The sequence below is a fragment of the Geotrypetes seraphini genome, chromosome 1 (genome assembly GCF_902459505.1).
Source record: "Geotrypetes seraphini chromosome 1, aGeoSer1.1, whole genome shotgun sequence".
NCBI lineage: Eukaryota > Metazoa > Chordata > Amphibia > Gymnophiona > Dermophiidae > Geotrypetes > Geotrypetes seraphini.
This window is the reverse complement of record NC_047084.1, coordinates 547,809,106-547,831,136: the sequence shown is the minus strand read 5'-3', so window position 1 is coordinate 547,831,136 and position 22,031 is coordinate 547,809,106. Positions and strand designations below refer to the sequence as shown.

Sequence of the window (22,031 nt, the reverse complement as noted above, 5' to 3'; positions counted from 1 at the left end):
GGGTGGAGAAGGACGCTGAAAGGCCATGGGAAGGGCGGGGGGGGAAAGGACTCTGAAAGCACTTGTGGAAGACAGAGGGGGAGAAGGATGCTGAAAGCACATGGGGAAGACAAAGGGGTGGAGAAGGACGCTGAAAGGACATGGGGAAGATGGGGGGGGTGGAGAAGGACACTGAAAGGCCATGGGGAAGACAGAGAGGGAGAAGGACGCTGAAAGGACATGGGGAAGCAGAGGGGGGAGAAGGACACTGAAAGCACATGTGGAAGACAGAGGGGGGAGAAGGACGCTGACAGGACATGGGGAAGATGGGGGGAGAAGGACGCTGAAAGGAAATGGGGAAGAGAGAGTAGGGAGAAGACGCTGGCAGGGAAGAAGACAGATGCCAGACTATGGGGGGAGCGGAGAGAAGAAGATGGGTGCCAGACCAATTTGGAAGGGGGAAGAAAGGGAGAGGCACAGTAACAGAGCAAATGGAAGATGCAGAAGGAAGAGAGACAGTGGATGGAAGGAATTGAATGAGAACATGAGGAAAGCAGAAACCAGGCAACAAAGGTAGGAAAAGAATTATATTTCTTTTTTTTTATTTTGCTTCAGGATAAAGTAGTATATTAGTTGTGTTGATAAAAATTTATAAAGATAGCAAACCTTCTACTACCTTGGTATACCCTCATGCATACATATTCATATAACGTTCTTAAGGATCCTCAGCGGCACCACTTAGGGCTCAATTCAATCTCATTGCCCTAAGCTTTACGTGTCAAATCTTCATCGGGTCCTATCTTAGCTTAATTGTATCATTTTTGTATGTCATTTTTTACTTTTGTTAAAGTTTTTATATTAATGTAATTAATTCTATTTTTCAAAAAGCAATACTTAGCTCTTTAACTTGTGGTCTCTGGCCCAGGGATTGTCATACCGACATATTTCGCTATTAGCTTTATCAAGGAACTTCCCCTGGAGAACAACAAAAGTATATATTAAATAGTATACGTTATTATAGCCCTCTAAGTGCCCCAAGTATATATAAAAGAGACACGAAAACAGCAGTTCGTTTTTTACCAGATATTCAATCGCCAGCAACCCGACCACTCTACCTATAGAGATGGCGGCGGCGTTCTTGACAGCAGTTAAATAATGCCGAGCCCGAGTACACTGTACACCCGTGATTACGTGGCAACAGCGTCACGAGTCGGCCTGCCGGATTTAAAGGGATAGTAACACTTATACTGGAATAGTACATTCTGTATTGTATATTAAAGGAGCCTCCCACCCAGTAGGTTAGATCAAGGAACCCCACTCCAATTCTGCATTCAAACCAAGAGGAGTCACTGTGTTTAAGGAATATATCCATCTCTGTTCTTTATAGTTCAACAATTCATCATAGTTACCCACCTCCCTCCCCATCTCCACCTTATCAATAACTCTCCAACGGACTTGATCAATAGAATGCTGACTTTAAATTAATAAAGTCTTTTTGCTTATTTGTAAATGGTTTCTACCAGAGCCTTTAATTCAGTAGCATAATTAAATGAAATAACTATTTCTGAAGTTTATATGGACGGGCGGGGACGGAGGGGATTCCTTGCGGGGACGGGTGGGGACGGATGGGATTCCTCGCGGGGACGGGTGGGGACGGGTGGGATTCCTCACGGGGACGGGTGGGGACGGGTGGGACTTTGGCGGGGACGGGTAGGGACGGGTGGGATTTCTGTCCCCGCGCAACTCTCTAGCTCCAACTCCTCTATCCAATGTTGCAAGATCAAGCAGTTTACCAAGAGGAAAGCAATAGTGAGAAATTTACGGTCAGGCGCAGGTACTGCAGTGGCCTGAAGAGACAGCTAATCACCCAAAAGCAGAGTCACATAATCCCAAGAAACAGATAAATGGAGCAATCCCTCCCACCGAGGGAGTACTGCAACCCAAAGGGTCAGTTTAGGGCACTCCAAAAAAGTATGTGCATAAGTACCAACATGGATTTTGCACTTGAGGCAGAACAGATCCACCCAAAGCCCTAGTTGGAAACCCCGAGAGCGGGTCAAATAGACCCTATGGAGAAGTTTAAAGTGAATTTCCTGAAAATTTGTGGCCTTTAGGAAGGCCCCCCACCCACCACCCTAAACAAGTCCTGAAAGTGGGCACTATTGAGTTCCTGAGTAAGGTCCTCCTCCCATTGTAATGCTAGTTTGGTGATTCCCAAAGTATCCAATGCATCCTTCAAAACTTTATGCCACCAAGAGAGAGTATTCATCATCGAAGGTAAAGTGGAGAGGTAAGTATCCACTTTAGTGTTGTCAGCCTGGTCTCCCCACTGGGCACGAAGCTGGGTGTAGTAATGCCGAGCCTGCAGATATGCCCGGAAATGAGATGCAGGCAAATCCCAACAATTCCTAAGTTGTTCAAACGAGGAAAACTGACCCCCCTCCCCCCACAGCCAGCAAACTACTCAAACTACCACCACCACAAGCAGTCCAGAGAGTAAACAAGAAAAACCCAATGTCCGGCAAAAAGTCTATGTTACCCACATATCCCAACAGTGAACCACAAGCTGATTTCCCTTGTGACTTGCGCCACCACGCCCACTCAGCCCGGAACGGGTGAAGGAATGCAAAGTAGGGTTTACATTCAGGGTGGAGGCCAAAGGTTGATAAAAATGTATGATTTGCACCATGCCTGAATTAGGACAAGAGGAAAAAATTTTTGCTCACCACAAAACAGTTCATGAATGCCACGCAGCTGGGCAGCCACACTGTAAAGTCTAAGATCAGGCACATTAAGCCCTCCCCTCTCCCTGGAAAGAATAAGTTTAGAATAGGCTATACGAGCCATCTTATTGTGCCAGAGAAATCACCGCACTATAGATATGAATTCCAACTCATTCGTTCGCTTAATCCACAAAGGCAGTACCTGGACTGGATATAGAATTTTGGCAGCAGCATCATTTTAAAAAGGGCCACTCTTCCCAAAAGAGACAGTGGAAGCGCCATCCATTTCAAACTCAGATCCTTCACTGATCTGAGAGCCCGTTTTATATTCAGCCAGTACATCTCTGCTTCGGAGGTATGTAGGTAAATCCCCAAGGTAAATTAGCACGCCATGGTTCCTGGGTCCTTCCCTCCAGAATCAGTACATCCGATTTACTACAATTCACCGCAGTCCTGAAAAAGCTCCAAATACCTTTACCCAATGCAAAAACTTAGGCAAATTAGTAGGCGCTTGGTTGATATAGAGTAGCATATCGTCAGCAAATAAGCTCAAGCGCAGCTCCTGGGACGCCACCGTGATCCCCTCCAGCCCCGGGTCTTGTCATATTTGTGCCGCCAATGGCTCCACCACCAGGACAAACAATAAGGGGGAAAGGGGGCACCCCTGCCTCATTCCCCGGTTTAAGGTGACGGGTTGGGTTAACTTTCCATTAACGATAAGTTGGGCTTGTGGCTCGTAATATAGTGCCCGCACCCAGTCCACAAAGCGTCCTTCTATACCAAATCTCACTAAGGTCCAAAAGAGATGTGGCCAGAGTGCACTATCAAAAGCTTTCTCTATATCTTTTTTTTTTTTCCAGTTCAACAACTTTTATTGCATTTTCAAGAAATATAACAAATATGATATACAAAAGCAATGCTTCAAAACAAGAAGCATGAAAGTAAGCGCAAGCCAAGTATGAGAAAGTAAATCAAATACAATGCATAATAGTCTAATACAGAAGATAAACATATAGTGCCTAAATAGATATATAGACATGAATGCTAAACCAGCCATTAAAAAAAAAAAAAAAAAAAAAAAAAAAAAGAAAAATTAAGAGTCAGGAAATGAGAAATGAGACTACAGGAGACAACAATTCAAGAAGCAAATGAAACTATATCAAACATATATCAAAGACCAGAGTCACAAAATTCTTGTATCAGAGCCCAGGTTTTGGTATAGGAAGAAGTGGAATTATGTTTTTCTGCTATGTAGCATTCACATTTAACGTATAAACCAGGGGTGTCAAACCAGGGTATCAAAGTCCCTCCTCGAGGGCCGCAATCCAGTCGGGTTTTCAGGATTTCCCCAATGAATATGCATGAGATCTATTAGCATACAACGAGTGCAGTGTATGCAAATAGATCTCATGCATATTCATTGGGGAAATCCTGAAAACCCGACTGGATTGCGGCCCTTGAGGAAGGACTTTGACACCCCTGGTGTAAACATACAGAGTGCCAGCAGTGATTCAAATTCTAGCTTTGAGAAGTCTTTTCAATTCTGGAGGATTATTTTAATAGCAATAAACAGGCTATCAACAGGCGATCATGATAAATTGGTAATGGAGTTGATAAAGCTAAGGAGCCAGCAATTAAAATATCAAAGGTGAAAGTATCAGAAATATGAAAAGTTTTAGATATTGTAGACCAGTGGTTCCCAACCCTGTCCTGGAGGACCAGCAGGCCAATCAGACTTTCAGGCTAGTCCTAATGAATATGCATGAGAAAAATTTGCATATAATGGAAGTGACAGATAAGCAAATGTGCTCCATGCATATTCATTAGGGCTATCCTGAAAACCCGATTGGCCTGGTGGTCCTCCAGGACAGGGTTGGGAACCACTGCTGTAGACCAAATAGCAGACCAAGAGGTATGGACATATGGGCAGGAGAAAAACATATGTCGGAGAGAGCCATCAGGTGATTTACATGACCAACAGCGTCATTAGATCTAGAAATCTTGGCAGATCTATTGGGAGTCCAAGTAGCTCTGTGGTACAAAAAGAAAGCCGCTTGCAATAAAGCAGCAGATCGCAGAGACTTGAAAGTGCGGAGCCGTATATCAAGCCAAGTATCATCAGTAAAAGTGAGTTGTAACGTAGAATTCCATTTAGCTATGGAGTCTAAAGGAGCCAGATAGCATTTAGATTGTATGAATTTGTACCATTTGGAGGTTTGGCTAGCCAGGACGGCCTTCGTGTTAGTCCCCTTAGCCGCACGCATTGCCAGCATAGTCTTATAGATATTTCTAGATGTATAGCGGCCCGGTACGAACCCCACCTGGTCTTCGTCTATTAACTGAGGCAAGTATGCGTTAAGCCATTTGGCCAGTATAGCAGCCCACTCCAATTCACAAATGGAATCAAAAACTAAAATAGATCCCTGTTACTCAGAAATGGGCAGATAAGACTTGCAATGTTAGCCACTGGTACAAGGCAGCTATGTTCTGCGCCTTCAGGGATAATGCAGAGCATCTGAAAGAAAAAAACTGCACGCTAGAGTAAAAAAACTGAGAAGACAGAGAGTGCAAATAATAAGGAGCAGGATGAACTACAGATCACAATAATCAATAGCCGCTCAGGCAAAACCAAATAGCCAGCTCTTCACTGCCCCAGCGGTATGTAGCAGGTCCCAAAGCCACATCAGGGCCCTCAGCTAGAGAGAAGGAGCAATCCTTCAACAACACCTAAAAGTGGTTAAGTCAGAAGGATAAAAACAGTATTCAGGAGCCTCCTGCAGCAGTGGGATGCAGATTATGCAGAAAAGCCTCCACTTCCTGAGGCTTCTCATAAAAGAGGATTTTCCCCTGGTAAGCCAGGCGCACCCGGGCCAGATATAACAAGGTGGCCCGAATCCCCCACCGATAAAGTGCGGTGTAATGTGAGGCCATCACCCTCCTTCTTGCTGCCACCTCAGCTGATAAATCCTGGACTAAAAGTACCTGATGATTCTCATAGGTAAGCTTCTTGCAGTCCTGGTACTTGCGCAGAATAAACTCTTTGTCCACATAATTAAGGAACCACATGATGACCGGGTGCGGCCTCGAATCAGGCTTCTTTTGTTGCCCAAGACAATGTGCTCTCTCCAGTTTGAAATCCGATGGCCCTGCACCCACTTGCAGCGCCTCAGGCAGTCAGCCATCCATCCAAGCTCGCAGTTCTCCCTCCTTGACAGACTCAGGAACTCCTATAGTTCTCAAATTGTTCTGCCGTGCATAGTTTTCGTGGTCATCCACAATCTGTCAACTGTCAGGCCATGCATTCTAAGGCTTGCTATAAAGAGTTTTACCTCATGCAAAGTTGTCATTTCTTCAATAAGACATTAACTATTTTTTTTCTGCGGCCCTCCAAGTACCTACAAATCCAAAATGTGGCCCCACTAAAGGTTTGAGTATGAGACCACTGAGCTAGCCTGTGTAAAGCTGGTAAGGCCTAGTCACTTCATCAGTGGTTCTCTCCTTCACCATGGATCCAGCTGGGTTCTCTAGTGCTGGTGGGGCCTGGCCCCCCTAACATTGTTATCACATAGCTATCTCTTCCTCCGGGGGGGGGGGGGGGCTTTAGAAACTGGGAAATGGAAATTAAAAAAAAAAATCTTCAGTAGTTCAGATACTTTTACCAGAAGGAAAGCTAGATTAGGCTGGTAAACTTGTCTGCAGGTCAGTTTTCAAAAAGAGGGCTTTAAAAGAAGTGGCTAAGGAGAAGATTATCATAGCAGAGAAGAAAAAAACAATTTACTTCTTTGTCTCAGTCTTTGCTGAAGAGTAAATTAGAGGAGAATCTTAAAAGATTATAATTTAGAAGAACTAAAGCAAATAACTGTGAAACTTAAGCTACTGTTAGAAAAAGCTGATCAGCTAGAAAATCAGCAAATTACCAGGATCTGTGGTATTTGACCCAGTGTTCTGAAAGATTTAAATATGAATTTCAGACCTGCTGTTTGTAATCTGTAGCGTCCTATAAAAGGGGTTTGAATTGGGTTCCCTTCATTATGTTCTCATGTTCATTGTGGTCCTGGTTGCTTGCTTTGAATTGGTTATTTGCAATTTTTATATGTTCGGAGTTGGATAAAAAGTCAATATATGATATATTGACTTTTTATCCAACTCCGAACATATTGATTGGTTTATTTTTCAACCCATCCAGTTGATTTGTTTATTTTTCTACATTGATCTGTGTTGTCCCTTTATTTAGATACATGGTTCATTCAATATATTTTTTCTCATTTTAAGGTTGTTTATTTGGGTGTTGCTTTTATCTGTATTTGTGCCTTCATAATTTGAAAAAAAACTAAGTAATTTGAAGAAAAACTAAACAGGTGAGGGCTGGAGAAGGCGACAAAGGAGGAGTATGAATTAATTTTATAAAAGTGTGTGCAATGTGGAACAACTTCATATGAAACCCATTCTTATTCTGCTAAATATTACTAGGACTGAGGGACATTCCTTGAAACAAAGCAATAGCAAACTAAAAACTAATTTAAGAAAGTGTTTTTCAATCAACACACAAGTTATAGAGTTTATTGCTGTGGTTAAGGCTAGTAATATATCTGATTTCAAAAAAGATTTGGATACATTTTTAAAGAATAGGTCCATTACAATAATTAGCCAGATAGACTTGGATGACTTCATTATTTATTTCTGGAAGTGAATAATATTGACTGAAGTTATATATGGTGTTGCAGATTTGTCTAGGGGACTTGGGACAGGCAGCAGTGTAAGATACCTCCCCCTTCCTCCATTCTCTCTCTGTCTCTGGACAATACTCTCATCCTCCCTGTCTTGTCTGCTAAGCTTGCAGTCTTGGGGTCATCTTTGACTCCTCTCTGTCCTTCGCCACCTACAACATATCGCTAAAACCTGCCATTTCTTTCACTATAATATTACCAAAATCCAACCATTTTTGTCTCCTTCCTCTAAACCGTCTCAAGTCTTTTTACATCCTTGTAGAGATATAGTCTCCAAAACTGGACCCAGTACTCCTATTGGGCCCTCACCAATGACTTGTACAGGGACATCAACACCTCCTTTTTTCTGCTGACTACGCCTCTCTCTCTATGCAGCCTAGCATTCTTTGGGCAACAGCCATTGCCTGCTCACATTGTGTCGCCACCTTGAGATCTTCAGACATCACCCCAAGATCTGCCTCTTGATCGTGCATGTCACTCTTCCACCCCCTAGCATATACTGCTCTCTTGAATTTCTGTACCCCAAGTGGATCAGTTTGTACTTTTTCGCATTAAATCTTAACTGCTAAACAGACCATTCTTCTAATTTTTGTAGATCCCTTCTCATATTGTCCACACCCACCAGGGGAGTCCATTCTGTTGCAAATCTTGGTGTCAATCAAAGAAAGGCAAACTTTTCCTTCCAACTGTTCAGCAATGTTTCTCATAAATATGTTCAATAGAATCGGTCCCATTATAGATTTTTGAGGCACTCCACTACTTACATATCTGTCATCTGAGAAAACTCTTATTAACTACCACACTCTGCAGTCTGTCCATCAATCAATTCTCGATCCAGTTCACTGCTTTATGTTCTAACTTTAACCCACTGAGTTTATTTGTGAGCTGCCTTTACTGAAATCCAAGTAGACTACATCCAGTGCATGTCCACTATCCAATTCTTTGGTCACCCAGTCAAAGAACTCGATGAGATTTGTTTGGCATGATTTTCCTTTGGTGAAGACTTATTGCCTTGAATTTTGTAACGCATTGGATTCCAGGAAACTCACTATCTAATCTATTCTAATCTTTGGTTTATATACCGGGTCATCTCTCGTCAGAGTTCGACTCAGTTTACAAATAGTCAGAAGACTAGAATGCTCATAAATAGTAAGGAATAAAATAAAATTTAAAATTTGAAATTTATCATAAAAAGGTCTAGCATTGTTATTGGTTAGTGGACTCTGCAGGAAATTTTTTTTTCCAACCACCTTTCCAGTACAGCGTTCCCCCGGTCATTCGCGGTTGGCGGTCCCGGTCATTCACGGTATTTCCGACCGTGAACCACCAACCAGGAGAGGGCAGCTGGAGAGGCAGGAGAGAGCAGCTGGAGCGCCGGCGAGTGAAAGAAATCACTAGCTGTATGCTCCGACCACCTCGTCCTGCAGTAAAGTTGGGTCTTACCAATCAGGAGCTGCTTTGACATGCTGCTCTCTCCTGCCTCTCCCGCTGCCCTCTCCAATCTGTCCCACAAAAAACCGTATTCACGGTTTTTCAAGATTCACGGGGGTTCCTGGAACGGAACCCCCGTGAATATTGGGGGAGTACTGTACTCCATTACCTTTCCAACCACCTCCATTACCTTTCCAACCACTAAACAGCCTATAATTTCCCACCTCTTCTCTGCTCTTGTGAAGAGGAACCCACATCTACTCTTCTCCAATTCAGTGAAACATTCCCCATCTCCAAGGATTTATTATATAAATCTGTAAGAGAAACTACCAGAACCCCTCTGAGTTCTCTCAAAATTCTGGGAAGGATCTCATCTGGCCCCATGGCTCTGTCCACTTTCAGTTTTTAAAGTTTTTCATAAACGCTTTCTTTCGTAAATGGTGTAATATCAACTTCAATTTCAGATTTTCCTTGGTAAAAACAGAAGTATTTGTTAAGCACCTCTACTTTTTCATTATCACTGTCCACGTAGTGGTTCATAATATCTTTCAATCTCACAATTCATTTTCTAGCCTTTCTCCTTTTACTAATATACCTGAAAAAAAGTCTTATCACCCTTCTTTGTTTGTAGCCATTTAGTCTTCCTCCAGAGCCTTCACCGACCATATTTCGCTCTTCACATCTTTCAGTTTTATCTGCTAATCTCTTCTGTGTTTCTCGTCTTGGGTACTTTTATATTTCATGAGGGCTACATCCTTTGCTTTTATTTTGACAGTAACCTTTTTGGTGAACCATATCGGTTTTCATTTTCTCTTGTTCAGGCTAACCTTCCCTGTTTGAAGCTCGGTTGCTGATTTTATAGCTCCCTTCAGTTTGCTCCAATGTCCTCTTAACCCTTCAGTAGAGAATGACATGGGGACAAATTTGTCCCTGTCCCCGCAGGATCTATCTCCATCCCCACAAGTTCTGTCCCTGTCCCTACCCCATGCCTGCAAGCTCTGTCCTCATCTGCACAAGCCTTGAACGCTTAAGTGTCCCCGTTTCATTCTCTACCCTTCAGCTCTTTTTTTGGTGACTTCTCCAGTTTTAATAAAATCAGCATTTTTAGTTTTGTGTAGTCATATTCCGCTTTAGCCCTTACATCAATCCATACAATGTGATGATCAGTATTCTGACATTGGATACATCATCTGCATTTGTGAGCACAAGATACATTTATTTTTATTTATTTTTATTTATTTTTATTTATTTTTCTATACCGTTTTTCCAAGGGAGCTCAGAACGGTTTACATTAATTTATTCAGGTACTCAAGCATTTTTCCCTGTCTGTCCCAGCAGGCTCACAATCTACCTAATGTACCTGGGGAAATGGGGGGATTAAGTGACTTGCCCAGGGTCACAAGGAGCAGCGGGGGTTTGAACCCACAGCCTCAGGGTGCTGAGGCTATAGCTGTAACCACTGCGCCACACACCCCTCCCCTTGTGAGTTCCATCACCATTTGTTTCAGCAGTGCATTTTGAAAAGCATCTACAATCTTTCTACTTTCTCCCAATTCTGCAGACAGGACTTTACAATGCGGCAGACTGAAATCCCCAATCAATAGCATCTCCCCCTTCATCCCCATCTTTTGTATATCTAGGACCAGATCTTTGTCTAATTTCTTTGTGTGTGTCTGAGGTCTGTAGACAACACCCACATCGATGGCTGTTCCATCTTTTCTTTCTAAGACAATCCATATTGCTTTTCCCTCTCCCCAGGATCCCCACATCTTCAAGTTTTTTTTGTTCAAGTTTATTAGGTTTTTATATACCGCCTATCAAGGTTATCTAAGCGGTTTTACAATCAGGTACTCAGCTGCTTTAATGTTATTTTTCATATATAAAGCTATCCTCTACTTTTCCGACCAGCTCCATCTTTGCATGTTTGTATTCCATTCATGAGAGTCATCAGACCATTTCTCTGTGATAGGAACAATATCCAAGTCTGCCTGCAACATCAAATCATGGACTTTGTTACATAGACTGCAAACATTTGTGTACATAGCTTTCTAGTTAACTTTTCTCTCTCACCATCTCTATTCTCCTGACTTACCAATAGGGCTTTCGACCCAAATTCAGCACCGAATCCCTATTAACCTCTTTAATCTCAAAGGTTCAACAACTTCATTCTCATAATAAGTTTGCTGTTCTTCTACAATTCGACCTTTCTGCAGCTTTTGACGTTGTTCATCATGATATTCTAGTTTACCAACTCTCCGAGATTGGCATTAACTCCACAGTCCTAGACTGGTTCTCGAAATTCTTACGCTCCCGCTCTTACACTGTCAACATGAATGGCACCTCATCCTCTCCCTGGAAACAGATATGTGGAGTCCTGCAGGGCTCACCTCCATCTCCTATTCTTTTCAACATTTATATGTCCTCCCTGAAACTCCTCCATCTGTCCCCCCTAGAAACACTTTACACTTACGCTGATGACATCCTTGTCCTCCTTGAGACCGACTCGAACCTCACTAACCTTCCCGAGAACATATCCTCATGTATAACGAACCTCCAATCCTGGGCCCTCACCGTACAAATGAAACTGAATGAGTCCAAAACAAAACTACTTTGGCTTGGCCCAAAATTAGACCAACTACCCACCTTCATCCCACTGGCCTCCAGCTCCACACTGCAGCTTGAGTTCTCCAGCAAAGTTCTGGGCATCATCATTGATTCTACACTGTCCTTCAACAACCACCTCAATTCCTTGGTAAAAAAAAATGCTTTTTCATCCTTCACATTCTGAGGAAAGTGAGATCCTGCTTCCATCAAAAACACTTTGCCGTCCTTGTTCAATCCATCATCCTTTCCAGACTGGACTATTGCAACTCTATCTACTTAAGCCTAACAAAGAAAAGCCTTCAAAGACTTCAGCGGATTCAGAATGCTGCGGCTAAGCATACCTTCGCAAAAAGTAAATTTGACTAGGTCTCACCGCTCCTGTCCAAGCTTCACTGGCTTCCAGTAATCTCCAGGGTTCACTTTAAATGCACCTACCTAACTTTCAAGATTCTACACAGCATCCTTCCTCCCTTTATTCCACTTTCTTGGAATTCCTCAAATCCTAATACCACCAGATCCACCCAAAAATTAAAACTATCCTTCCCCTCATTAAAAAGCATTTCCCATGCTGGAAAACTAGGGACCTCCCTCCCCTTTAGAATCACTGAGCTCTGGAACAACCTTACCTCCCCACTTCGGAATCTGAGCTCCCTCCAATTTTTCCGTAAACATCTGAAAACTTGGCTATTCCCAAAAATGTAATACTTCCTCCCTCTGAACATTCTTTATACTAAGGCCTATAACCCTTCATTGGAGTTCCTTTTCTATCCCAGCTCCTGTAAACCATGCCGAGCTCTACAATTGTGGAGAGAATGCGGTATACAAACCTAAGGTTTAGTTTAGTTTAGTTCGTTTTTCCTTCTGCCTTGTCTTCCCATCTACCTTTTTGCTGATACATGTATGTATTTGTATATATAATATGTGTGTGTGTATTGTATATTTAAAAAACACACATTTCAGTAATTTGTTAAACTATATTTTTGTGTGTGTATTGACATATGAATAATACATTATATTGGATGTGTTTTGTTATAGGCTTAGACTTGTAGTTGGGCAGAATATACCATAAATGCTGGCATTAAATACATTATATATGTATGAATACATGTAACTTAATATATTCATTTGAGCATGCTATCAAAAGACTTAAATCTCATGTCTGACTTCATTGTGTATTTGAATTAAAAATTGCCAAAATTGTTTGATCAAGAGTCTTTATAGTGCCTCAAATGGTTTTAACAAGCTGTATTGTATTGTAGAAGCAGAACATCGTTCAGTTAAAAAAGCTGGACTTGCGATACAAGAAATAACAGGTATGGATGGTGTTATAGTAATGCCCAAACCAAATACCAGAATACTTGTTGGTCTTTGCAAAAAATCTAGAATCTCTTTATGTAGCACGTGATTTATTGGTTAGGGGATTAAAAAAAAAAAAGGTGGGCAGGGAGGATAAATGTAAAGGACCATTTTTTTAGAAAAGTATTTTTAATTGTTGGTCAGTTCATACTTGAATGCATGCTCTTGAACAGAGCATATAGACAACATTATGTTATCACAAAGGAGTAATTAAGGGCTTTATTGAAACTCTCATCACCAGGTCATCATGGTGACTAAAAAACTGGACCTGCTGCCTAGGTTTTGCCTGTACAAACCCATAGCAGTGAGCAGCTCAACTGGAGCTGCAGTTAGGGTCAGCAGCAAGCTCTCTCTCCTTTTTGCACTGTTCCCTCCTCCCACCACATATGTGCAATGCATGTGCATGTAAAAATACTACTTATATTGCATTTGCCCCCTCCTATCTAGGCCCAGGCCCACTGCTTATCATAAGCAGAAGGAAAGGAGAGTGGCTGTGTGTCAGGCGGCAGTTTACTTTCGCTTGGTGCTGAATTTTAAATTTGACCTTTGTAGTTCAAATTTTGCAATCAGTGCCAAAGCAACAGAGGAGAAGGTTTTGGCCTGATGCATAGTCATTTTCCTTTCCTCCACTTGTGAATCTTACCAGGCTAAAACCATTTGGTAAAGGGGGAAGAGAGCACTGAGTTTCTGTGCTGCAGAGAAGGGAGAGATGAAACCAGAATTTGATATTGTTGCTATCACAGAGACATGGTTCAGTAACTGAGATGCAAACATACCAGCCTATAATCTTTTTAGGAAGGACAGAGATGGTCGAAAAGGTGGAAAAGAAGTTATCTATATAAAAACCAACATCCAAGTGATTAAAATGCAGAGTGCCTGGGGAAAGGAAGAAGTGATATGGATCAATTTGAAAGGCAAAGATGAAACTTCTGTCTTCATGGGTGTTGTCTATAGATCTCTGACCCAATCGCAGCAAATTGTTAATGCTCTGGTTGTAGATATCCAAAAGTTGGAAAAGAAAGGAGAGGTGCTGTTTCTGGGTGATTTCAACCTGCTGAATGCAGACTGGAAAGTTCCATCTATGGAATGAGAAAGAAGTAGAGAGATTATGGATGCCTTTCAAGGGGCTCTGCTCAGACAAATGGAACCCATGAGGGAAAAAGCAATACCGGATCTGGTGCTCACAAATGGGGAAAGTGTCTCAAATGTCCAAGTGGATACCTACCTGGGAAATTACGATCATCAAATATCTTGGTTTGATATACAGCTAAAGTAGAGGGCAGCCACACAAAACTCCCAAGTCCTGGATTTCAGACATGTGGACTTAGTAAAATGGGGAAGTATCTGAAGAAAAAGCTGATAGGATGGGAGGACATAAGAGAAGTGGAAAATCAATGGTCCAAGCTGAAAACAACAATAGAAATGGCTACCAACCTTTATGTGAGGAAAATAAATATAAACTAGAGAAAAAGGAAACCAATGTGATTCTCCAAGCTAGTGGCGGAGAAAATAAAGGCAAAAAAGTTGGCATTTGTGAAATATTAAAAAAAGAAGAATACTGGATGGAACTGAAAGAAGCCAAGAGAGAGCTACGTCTGGTAAAAAAGCAAGTGGAAGAGCAAATGTTATGTTAATCAGGTTTTGTATTCTGCCTTTACATATTCAGTTCAAGGTCAGAGTACATTACAAGAGGTTGGGTCAGTTACCCAGGAAATTACAATGGACATTTTGACTTGAACATTCAACAGAGTTGCTAGTACAGGTAGAGCAGTAAAGTTATTAATACAGTTGGTTCATAGTTACAAGTTCAAATAGGTCATCATTGGCTCATCGTTATGTCCCAGGAATTACATTAGACAGATTGGAAATGGACTTTTACAATTACAATTTCAGTTAATTCAGGGTTGGCTCCTTCTCTGGATACAGAAATTCTTTTAAAAGATCATAGTGTAAATGGTAGTTGGTTCCAGCATTTTGCTAAGTGATATTGGATGGATTAGGTAATTTTCCTGGTAGACTTGATATTGTTGTATGCTGGGAATTTTATGTGGAAAAGATTTGTGGTGGAATATCTGTTGGAGGTACCCTAGAATAGGATGGCCGACTCTGATGGATAGTCAGGGGCATTGCCTGTCAGGATCTTAAAGGCAATGATGCCTAATTTAAACTTGATTCCTTGCAGTTATGGATAGCCAATATAGTTTCATGTAAAAAAGGGGGACAATTTTTTTTTTTCAAATATATTAGTGAAAGGAGGAAGACAAAAAATGGAATTGTGAGACTGAAAGAAGTTATGAACTGCTATGTGGAGAGTGATGAGAAAAAACCAAAATGTGCTAAACAAATAGTTCTGTGTTCATGGAAGAAAATCCAGGAAAAGGACCTCGATTGAGAAAGGAGCAAAATGTGCTAAGCAAATAGTTCTGTGTTCATGGAACAAAATCCAGGAAAAGGACCACAATGTGAGAAAGGAGTGGATACCATGCCATATATAGAAGAAAATGTTTATAAAAACTTGAAAACTTGAAAGTAGACAAAGCCATGTGACTGGATGGAATCCATTCCAGGATACTTAGGGATTCTGGCAGATCATCTTAAAGATTTGTTTAATAAATCCTTGAAGACGGGAGAGGTTCCATGGGATTGGAGAAGAGCAGATGTGGTTCCTCTTTACAAAAGTAATCACAGAAAGGAAGCATGAAACTGCAGGCCTATAAGCCTCACTTCGGTTATTGGAAAGATAATGGAAGAGTTGCTGAAGGAAAGGAAAGTGAATTTCCTAGAATCTAATGGGTTTCAAGATCTGAGGCAACATGGTTTTACTAAAGGTAAATTGTGCCAAACAAATCTGATTGAATTCTTTGACTGGGCGACCAGAGAATTGGATCGAGGATGTACTACTTAGATTTCAGCAAAGCCTTTGACACGGTTCTTCATAAGAGGCTCTTGAATAAACTTGACAGACTGAAGTTAGGACTAGAGAGCTGCATGAGAACGGGGACGACGGGAATCCCGCGGGGATCCCGCGGGTTCCCCCTTCGGGTCACGGGGATCCCGTGGGGATGCCCCCTAGGGTTGAGGGGATCCCGTGGGGATGCCTCCGAGGGTCGCGGGATTCCTGCGGGGCTGGATGTATTCAGTCACGAGGCTCGTCTCCCTACCTGCCCTGCCGCACACAGCCGAACGGAAGTCTTCCTGATGTCAGCGCTGACGTCGGAGGGAGAGCTTAAGCAAAGCCCTCCCTCCCTCCGACGTCAGCGCTGACATCAGGAAGACTTCCGTTCGGCTGTGTGCTGCGGCAGGGCAGGCAGGGAAAAGGCAGTGGTACAAGGTGGGATGCGGTCCGCCCCTGGTGTAGCACAGCCAGCCAGGTCCTCCGACCGACCGACAACAGGCCCGGTCCGTCAAACCTCCCTGCCCTGTAGCCGCAAATTTAAATTACTTTCTTACAGCAGCTTCAATACTCCAGCTGCTGTAAGAAGGTAATTTAGATTCACGGCTACAGGGTAGGGAGGTTTGTTGGACCGGGCCTGTTCTGTTGTCAGTCGGACGGGTAAGCGCCACAAAGGTAAGGGGCAGGGAGGGAGAAAGGAAGGAAAGGTGGAGTGGAGAGGAAAAGGCGCTTAAGGTAAAACTGAGGGGGGAGAAGGACGCTGAAAGCACTGGGGAAGACAAAGGGGTGGAGAAGGACGCTGAAAGTACATGGGGAAGACGGGGGGAAGGACGCTGAAAGGACATGGGGAAGACAGAGGGGGAAGAAGGACACTAAAAGCACATGGGGAAGACAGAGGGGGGAGAAGGACGCTGACAGGACATGGGGAAGATGGGGGGGAGAAGGACGCTGAAAGGAAATGGGGAAGAGAGAGTGGGGAGAAGACGCTGGCAGGGAAGAAGACAGAGATGCCAGACTATGGGGGGAGCGGAGGAAAGAAGATGGGTGCCAGACCAATTTGGAAGGGGGGAGAAAGGGTAACAGAGCAAATGGAAGACGCAGAGAGAAGAGAGACAGTGGATGGAAGGAATTGAATGAGAACATGAGGAAAGCAGAAACCAGGCAACAAAGGTAGGAAAAAAATTATATTTCTTTTTTTTTTTTTTTTGCTTTAGGATAAAGTAGTATATTAGTTGTGTTGATAAAAATTTATAAACATTAGAGGCTCTGGTAGAAACCCGTTTACAAAGTATGTATTCTTCCCAATTAATATTTCCAAATAAATAAAGTCTTTTTGCTTATTTGTAAATGGGTTTCTACCAGAGCCTTTAATTCAGTAGCATAATTAAATGAAATAACTATTTCTGTAGTTTATAGGGACGGGTGGGGACGGAGGGGATTCCTCTCGGGGACGGGTGGGGACGGAGGGGATTCCTCATGGGGACGGGTGGCGATGGAGGGATTCCTTGCGGGGACGGGTGGGATTCCTCACAGGGACGGGTGGGACTTTGGCGGGGACGGGTGGGATTTCTGTCCCCGCACAACTCTCTAGTTAGGACTCAAAGTGGTGATTAATGGAATTTGCTTGGAAGAAGGAAAAGTGAGTAGTAGAGTGCTTCAAGGATCAGTGCTAAGAATGATTCTATTCATTATGTTTCTGAGTGACATTGTCAAAGGTTTAGAAGGTAATGTTTGCCTTTTTGCAGAAGATACCAAGATTTGTAACAGAGTTGACATCCCAGAGGGAGTGGAAAACATTAAAAAGGATCTGGAAAAGTTAGAAGAATGATGTGACGTCTAGCAACTAAAGTTTAATGCAAAGTGCAGTGTGATGAATTTGGGGAGTAGGAATCCGAGGGATCCGTATTTGCTGGGAGGTGAGAGACTGTTATACATGGAAGGGGAGATGGGTCTTGGGGTGAAAGGGTCTGAGGATCTGAAGGTGACAAAACAGTGTGATAAGGCTGTGGCTGTAGCCAGAAGGATGGTGGGGTGTGTAGAGAGAGGTGTAACCAGCAGAAGAAAGGATGTACACTTTTGGAGTATTGTGTTCAGTTTTGGAGAACCTATCTGGCAAGAAATATAAGAAGACTTGAAGTGGTCCAGAGGAAGGCAACAAAAATGGAAGGCTGAATATGTACTGTACACTCTTAAGGAGAAGAGAGACTCAGGGGGTATGATACAGACATTTAGGGCCTGTTTTACAAAGCTGCGCAGCAATAGCCCCAAAGCCCTTTAAATCTCTATGAGCTTCAGGGCCGTTACCGCGCTGCAGCCGCTAGTGTGGCTTTGTAAAACAGGCCCTTAAATACTTGAAAGGTATTAATATAGGACCAAATATGATCTAGAGAATGGAAAATGGTAAAAATAGAGGACATAAATTGAGGTTGCACGATAATAGATTTAGGAGTAATGTTAGGAAATCCTTTTTCATGGAGAGGGTGGTGAATGCCTGGAATGCCCTCCATAGGGAAGTTATGTAAAGGAAAACGGTTATGGAATTCAAAAAAGCATGGGATGAACACAGAGGATCTATAATTATAAAATGAATGGTATAAATTGATAGACTATGACCAGTACAGGACAAACTTGCTTAGTCTGTGTTCCGTATATGGCTACTTAGTTTAGAATGGGCTGGGGAGGGCTTCAACGGGAACTACAGTAATTTGGAACATGAGGATGGTGCTGGGTATACTCCATGGCCTGTATCTGGCAAACAAACAGTTGGATTAGATTGGTTGGAGTGAGTTTTGACGGCAACTCCAGTAGCTGGATCCTAAGGACAATACTGAGTGGCCTTTACGGTTAATGGCCCAAAAATAACTAAGAAAAAAGACAATTAAAATAATTATGAATTTATAATATGTGTAAATATTAGGCAGTCTGGATGGGACCATTCAGGTCTTTATCTGCCATAATTTACTATACATATGATATATGTGCTTCTGGGCAGGGCAGTGGATGTGGGAGCTTGCTCCACTCCTTCTTCATATCAGGCGCCAAGCTTTTTTTAAAAGCTTGCGTCTAATAGCGCACAGCTGTTTAGTGCACCATCTAAGGTGCTAGTCGAAGGTGCACACCTTAGTGAAACTAGCTCTTGGGTAAAGTTAAATATTATTAGTTTGATTTGCTTTGCCAGTCTATTTATTCCTTGGTGCTAATTAGCATATTCTTAATGAGACTAGGTAGCTGTTAGGTAGCTTTAAAGTCTAAGCAGTCAGTTATTCCATAATTTACTAATTTCATAACAATGAAGTTCACTTGCTGGTTAAGCTGCTTTTTATTGTGTTTGTGTTAATCCAATTTGTGTCATTTCTATTCCATCCATATCTTCAGGTTAGAAGATTTTAATTCTGTCAATTTTAAAATCTCAATTCTTACGATGAAATCTCCTATTGTCAATTATAAACATACTCAATATAGAAATTTGAATGTTTTAAAATCTATTCCTACTGACAATTCTGTGCCTAATTTACTTGTAGATTCTCATACTCCAGTTTCTTCCTTTTATTGTAATGCTTATTCAGTTGGCAATAAGCAACAGATTATTCAGGATTTAATTATTGACAATGATTCTGGATTCCTTTTCATTACTGAAACATGGTTATCTCAGGGTGACTTAGTCACACAAAAAGAATTGTGTCCACATGTTTTTGCTGGTCTTTTTTCTTCTAGAGTAGGTAAGAAGGGTGGAGGGCTATCTATAATCTATAGGTCCTTCTTTGATATCCACCTAAGGGAAAAAGTCAGTGATCCCAATCTTGGGAATTTTATTATTCTATCACCCTCCAGTTCCTTGGCGAAAATCATTTGAATTACTTACAGACAACTATATTAAATTCTGCATTAAAATACTCTAGGCTATTGATTGTAGGCAACATTAATCTATATTTAGAAGATGATAATAATCCTGATGCGGTTAATTTTAAATCATTCATGAGTTCCTTAGGCTTATCCCTCTTTCCACCAGTAATTACACATGCACATGGCCACACTCTAGATTTTATTAGTTACACTGACTTAAATTACCAAATATCATCGATTTCAAATATACATTGGCAAAAACAACCATGGTCAGATCATTTTTTAGGTAGTTTTAACTTACCTATTTTCATGTCCAAAATTCAGGAAAGTAAACAAAAAATAAAAATTACAACAAGGAAAAAGGTTGATCCTGGCGTTTTCTAGTCAAAATTATTGTTAACTTTACCCAGCTCCCCACAGGAGTTTAATATTGAGGATATGTTGGAAATAAGTCAGAGAAAATTTTTAATTCTTTAGCATCTTTCACATCAAAAAAGGTTTTGTATAAACATAAAGTCCCTTGGTTTACATTGTCATTATGCTCTTAAATGAAATTGCAGAAGATTAGAAAGAAAATGGGGAAAAAAGTAATTTAGAGGAGGATAAAATAAATTGGAGAAGGAAAATGAAAGAGTATAACCGGGAACTTAACAAAACTTGAAGAACCTACTATGGGAATAAAATAAATACCTCTAGAGATCAAAATAATGCCTTATTTAGATTAGACTGTAATTGAGAGACTGACTCAAGTCAATTAAACCACCAGAAGAGAAGGAACCACTATATAGTAACTCAGCTCAGAGACATAAAACTCTGAAGAGGGGGAGGTTACCCCCTCTTGGGGCAAGAGTTTATCATCCAATCATAGCATAATTATTGATAATAGCGGATCCAACTCAAAGGTGTTCAAGTAATTAATTTCTGTATATATATATATAGCTCTTAATGATAATGCTTTCAAAAATGCTTTCAAAAAAGGATTTCCAAAAAGTAATTGCACTCAGGTTGTCACTAGCAATATGAAAGCTTCACTTAGCTTATTTGCAAAGAACAGCTCATCAGGGTCCCGACGCGGCCCCGTTTCGGTGTCTGCTTTAGGAGACCCCGCCAACTGAGAGTTGAAAATTGCTGCAAAGTCACACCATGTACAAGTTCAAAAACTGTGATCTAAAATGCAAAAACAGTAAACTTAAGAAAAATGCAACAGAAACGTGCACTGAAACTCTACTGATCAGCCACAAGACAGCACACATACTTTACGTATTAAATCCACTTGGTGCCCTCCGGGCACGGTTGACCCGCATATACAAACCTTTGAAGATCTGATACTGAAAGATATTGGCAGTCTAGAGAGTGACCCTCCTCCCACCCGGTTTAATTTGTCCAGACAACAACATATTGCAGTATCTTCTTTAGCCACTGATACAAGTATTGTGATACATTCGGCGGACAAGAGTGGTGGGGTGGTCATTCAAGACACTTATCAATATGTCATGGAAGCACAACGCCAGCTTAGTGATTCCACATATTATGAACGTTTGCAGCACGATCCTACGCAATCCATACTTGATATAATTTCTCATTTATTGTTACAAGCTGTAGAATCGGGAGTCATCACTGAAAGGGAATTTAGATTTTTGAATTGCAAACACCCTCAGATACCTGTTATTTATTTTCTTCCAAAGATTCACAAATCTTTGTCTAGCCCTCCAGGAAGACCAATTGTATCCGGTATTGGTTCCCTTCTTGAACCCTTATCAGCTTTTTTAGATTTTTATCTCAAAGATAGGGTTCCATTGGCTCCCTCTTATGTGTTGGACTCCACCAGTATTATTCAATTTTTGTCATCATTTCAGAACATACCAGAGGATGCTATTTTGCTTACTTTTGATATATCAGCGCTGTACACTAATATTCCCCAACGCGAAGCCATTGAAGTCATTAGAACAGAACTACAAGCACAAGAAATGTCTGATATTAGAATTCAGTTTTTGCTTGATTTAGCCCATGTGGCACTCAGCATGAATTATTTCCAATTCGATCAAGATTTCTATAAACAGATAAAAGGCACTGCTATGGGGTCGAAAATGGCCCCCTCCATAGCATGCCTTTATGTGTCTCAATTTGAACAACAGCTTTTATATTCATCTGACTTTTGGCAATATTTTTTGTTCTGGAAGAGATACATTGATGACGTGTTTGCTGTGTGGATTGGTACAGAGACAGATCTGGCGCTATTTTTTGATTGGCTCAATAGTTGCGATTCCAACTTACAGTTTACTATGACTAAGGATTGTCATCGGGTTTCTTTTTTAGATATCAATATCACATTGCATCATGGCAGTTTTCAGACATCTATTTACCGGAAGCCCACGGACAGGAACAATCTACTGCAATATGACAGTTTTCATCCTAAGCACCTAAGGAACAACATACCCACTGGACAATTTTTACGTCTTAGGAGACTCTGCTCCA

The 22,031-nt window shown here is 41.6% G+C and overlaps 1 protein-coding gene across 5 annotated transcripts in view; it reads left to right on the top strand.

The window, feature by feature from the left end:
- Positions 1 to 22,031, top strand: part of PAM (peptidylglycine alpha-amidating monooxygenase) — a 616,313-nt gene that overhangs the window by 541,072 nt on the left and 53,210 nt on the right. For 3 of the 5 annotated variants that reach the window (XM_033929181.1, XM_033929180.1, XM_033929184.1), the window contains one exon: positions 12,724 to 12,777. The exons of the other annotated variants lie outside the window; for them this stretch is intronic. In XM_033929181.1, coding sequence (XP_033785072.1) covers positions 12,724 to 12,777 — 54 coding nt within the window. The remainder of the gene's footprint in view (positions 1 to 12,723; positions 12,778 to 22,031) is intronic. 5 annotated transcript variants of the gene reach the window in all.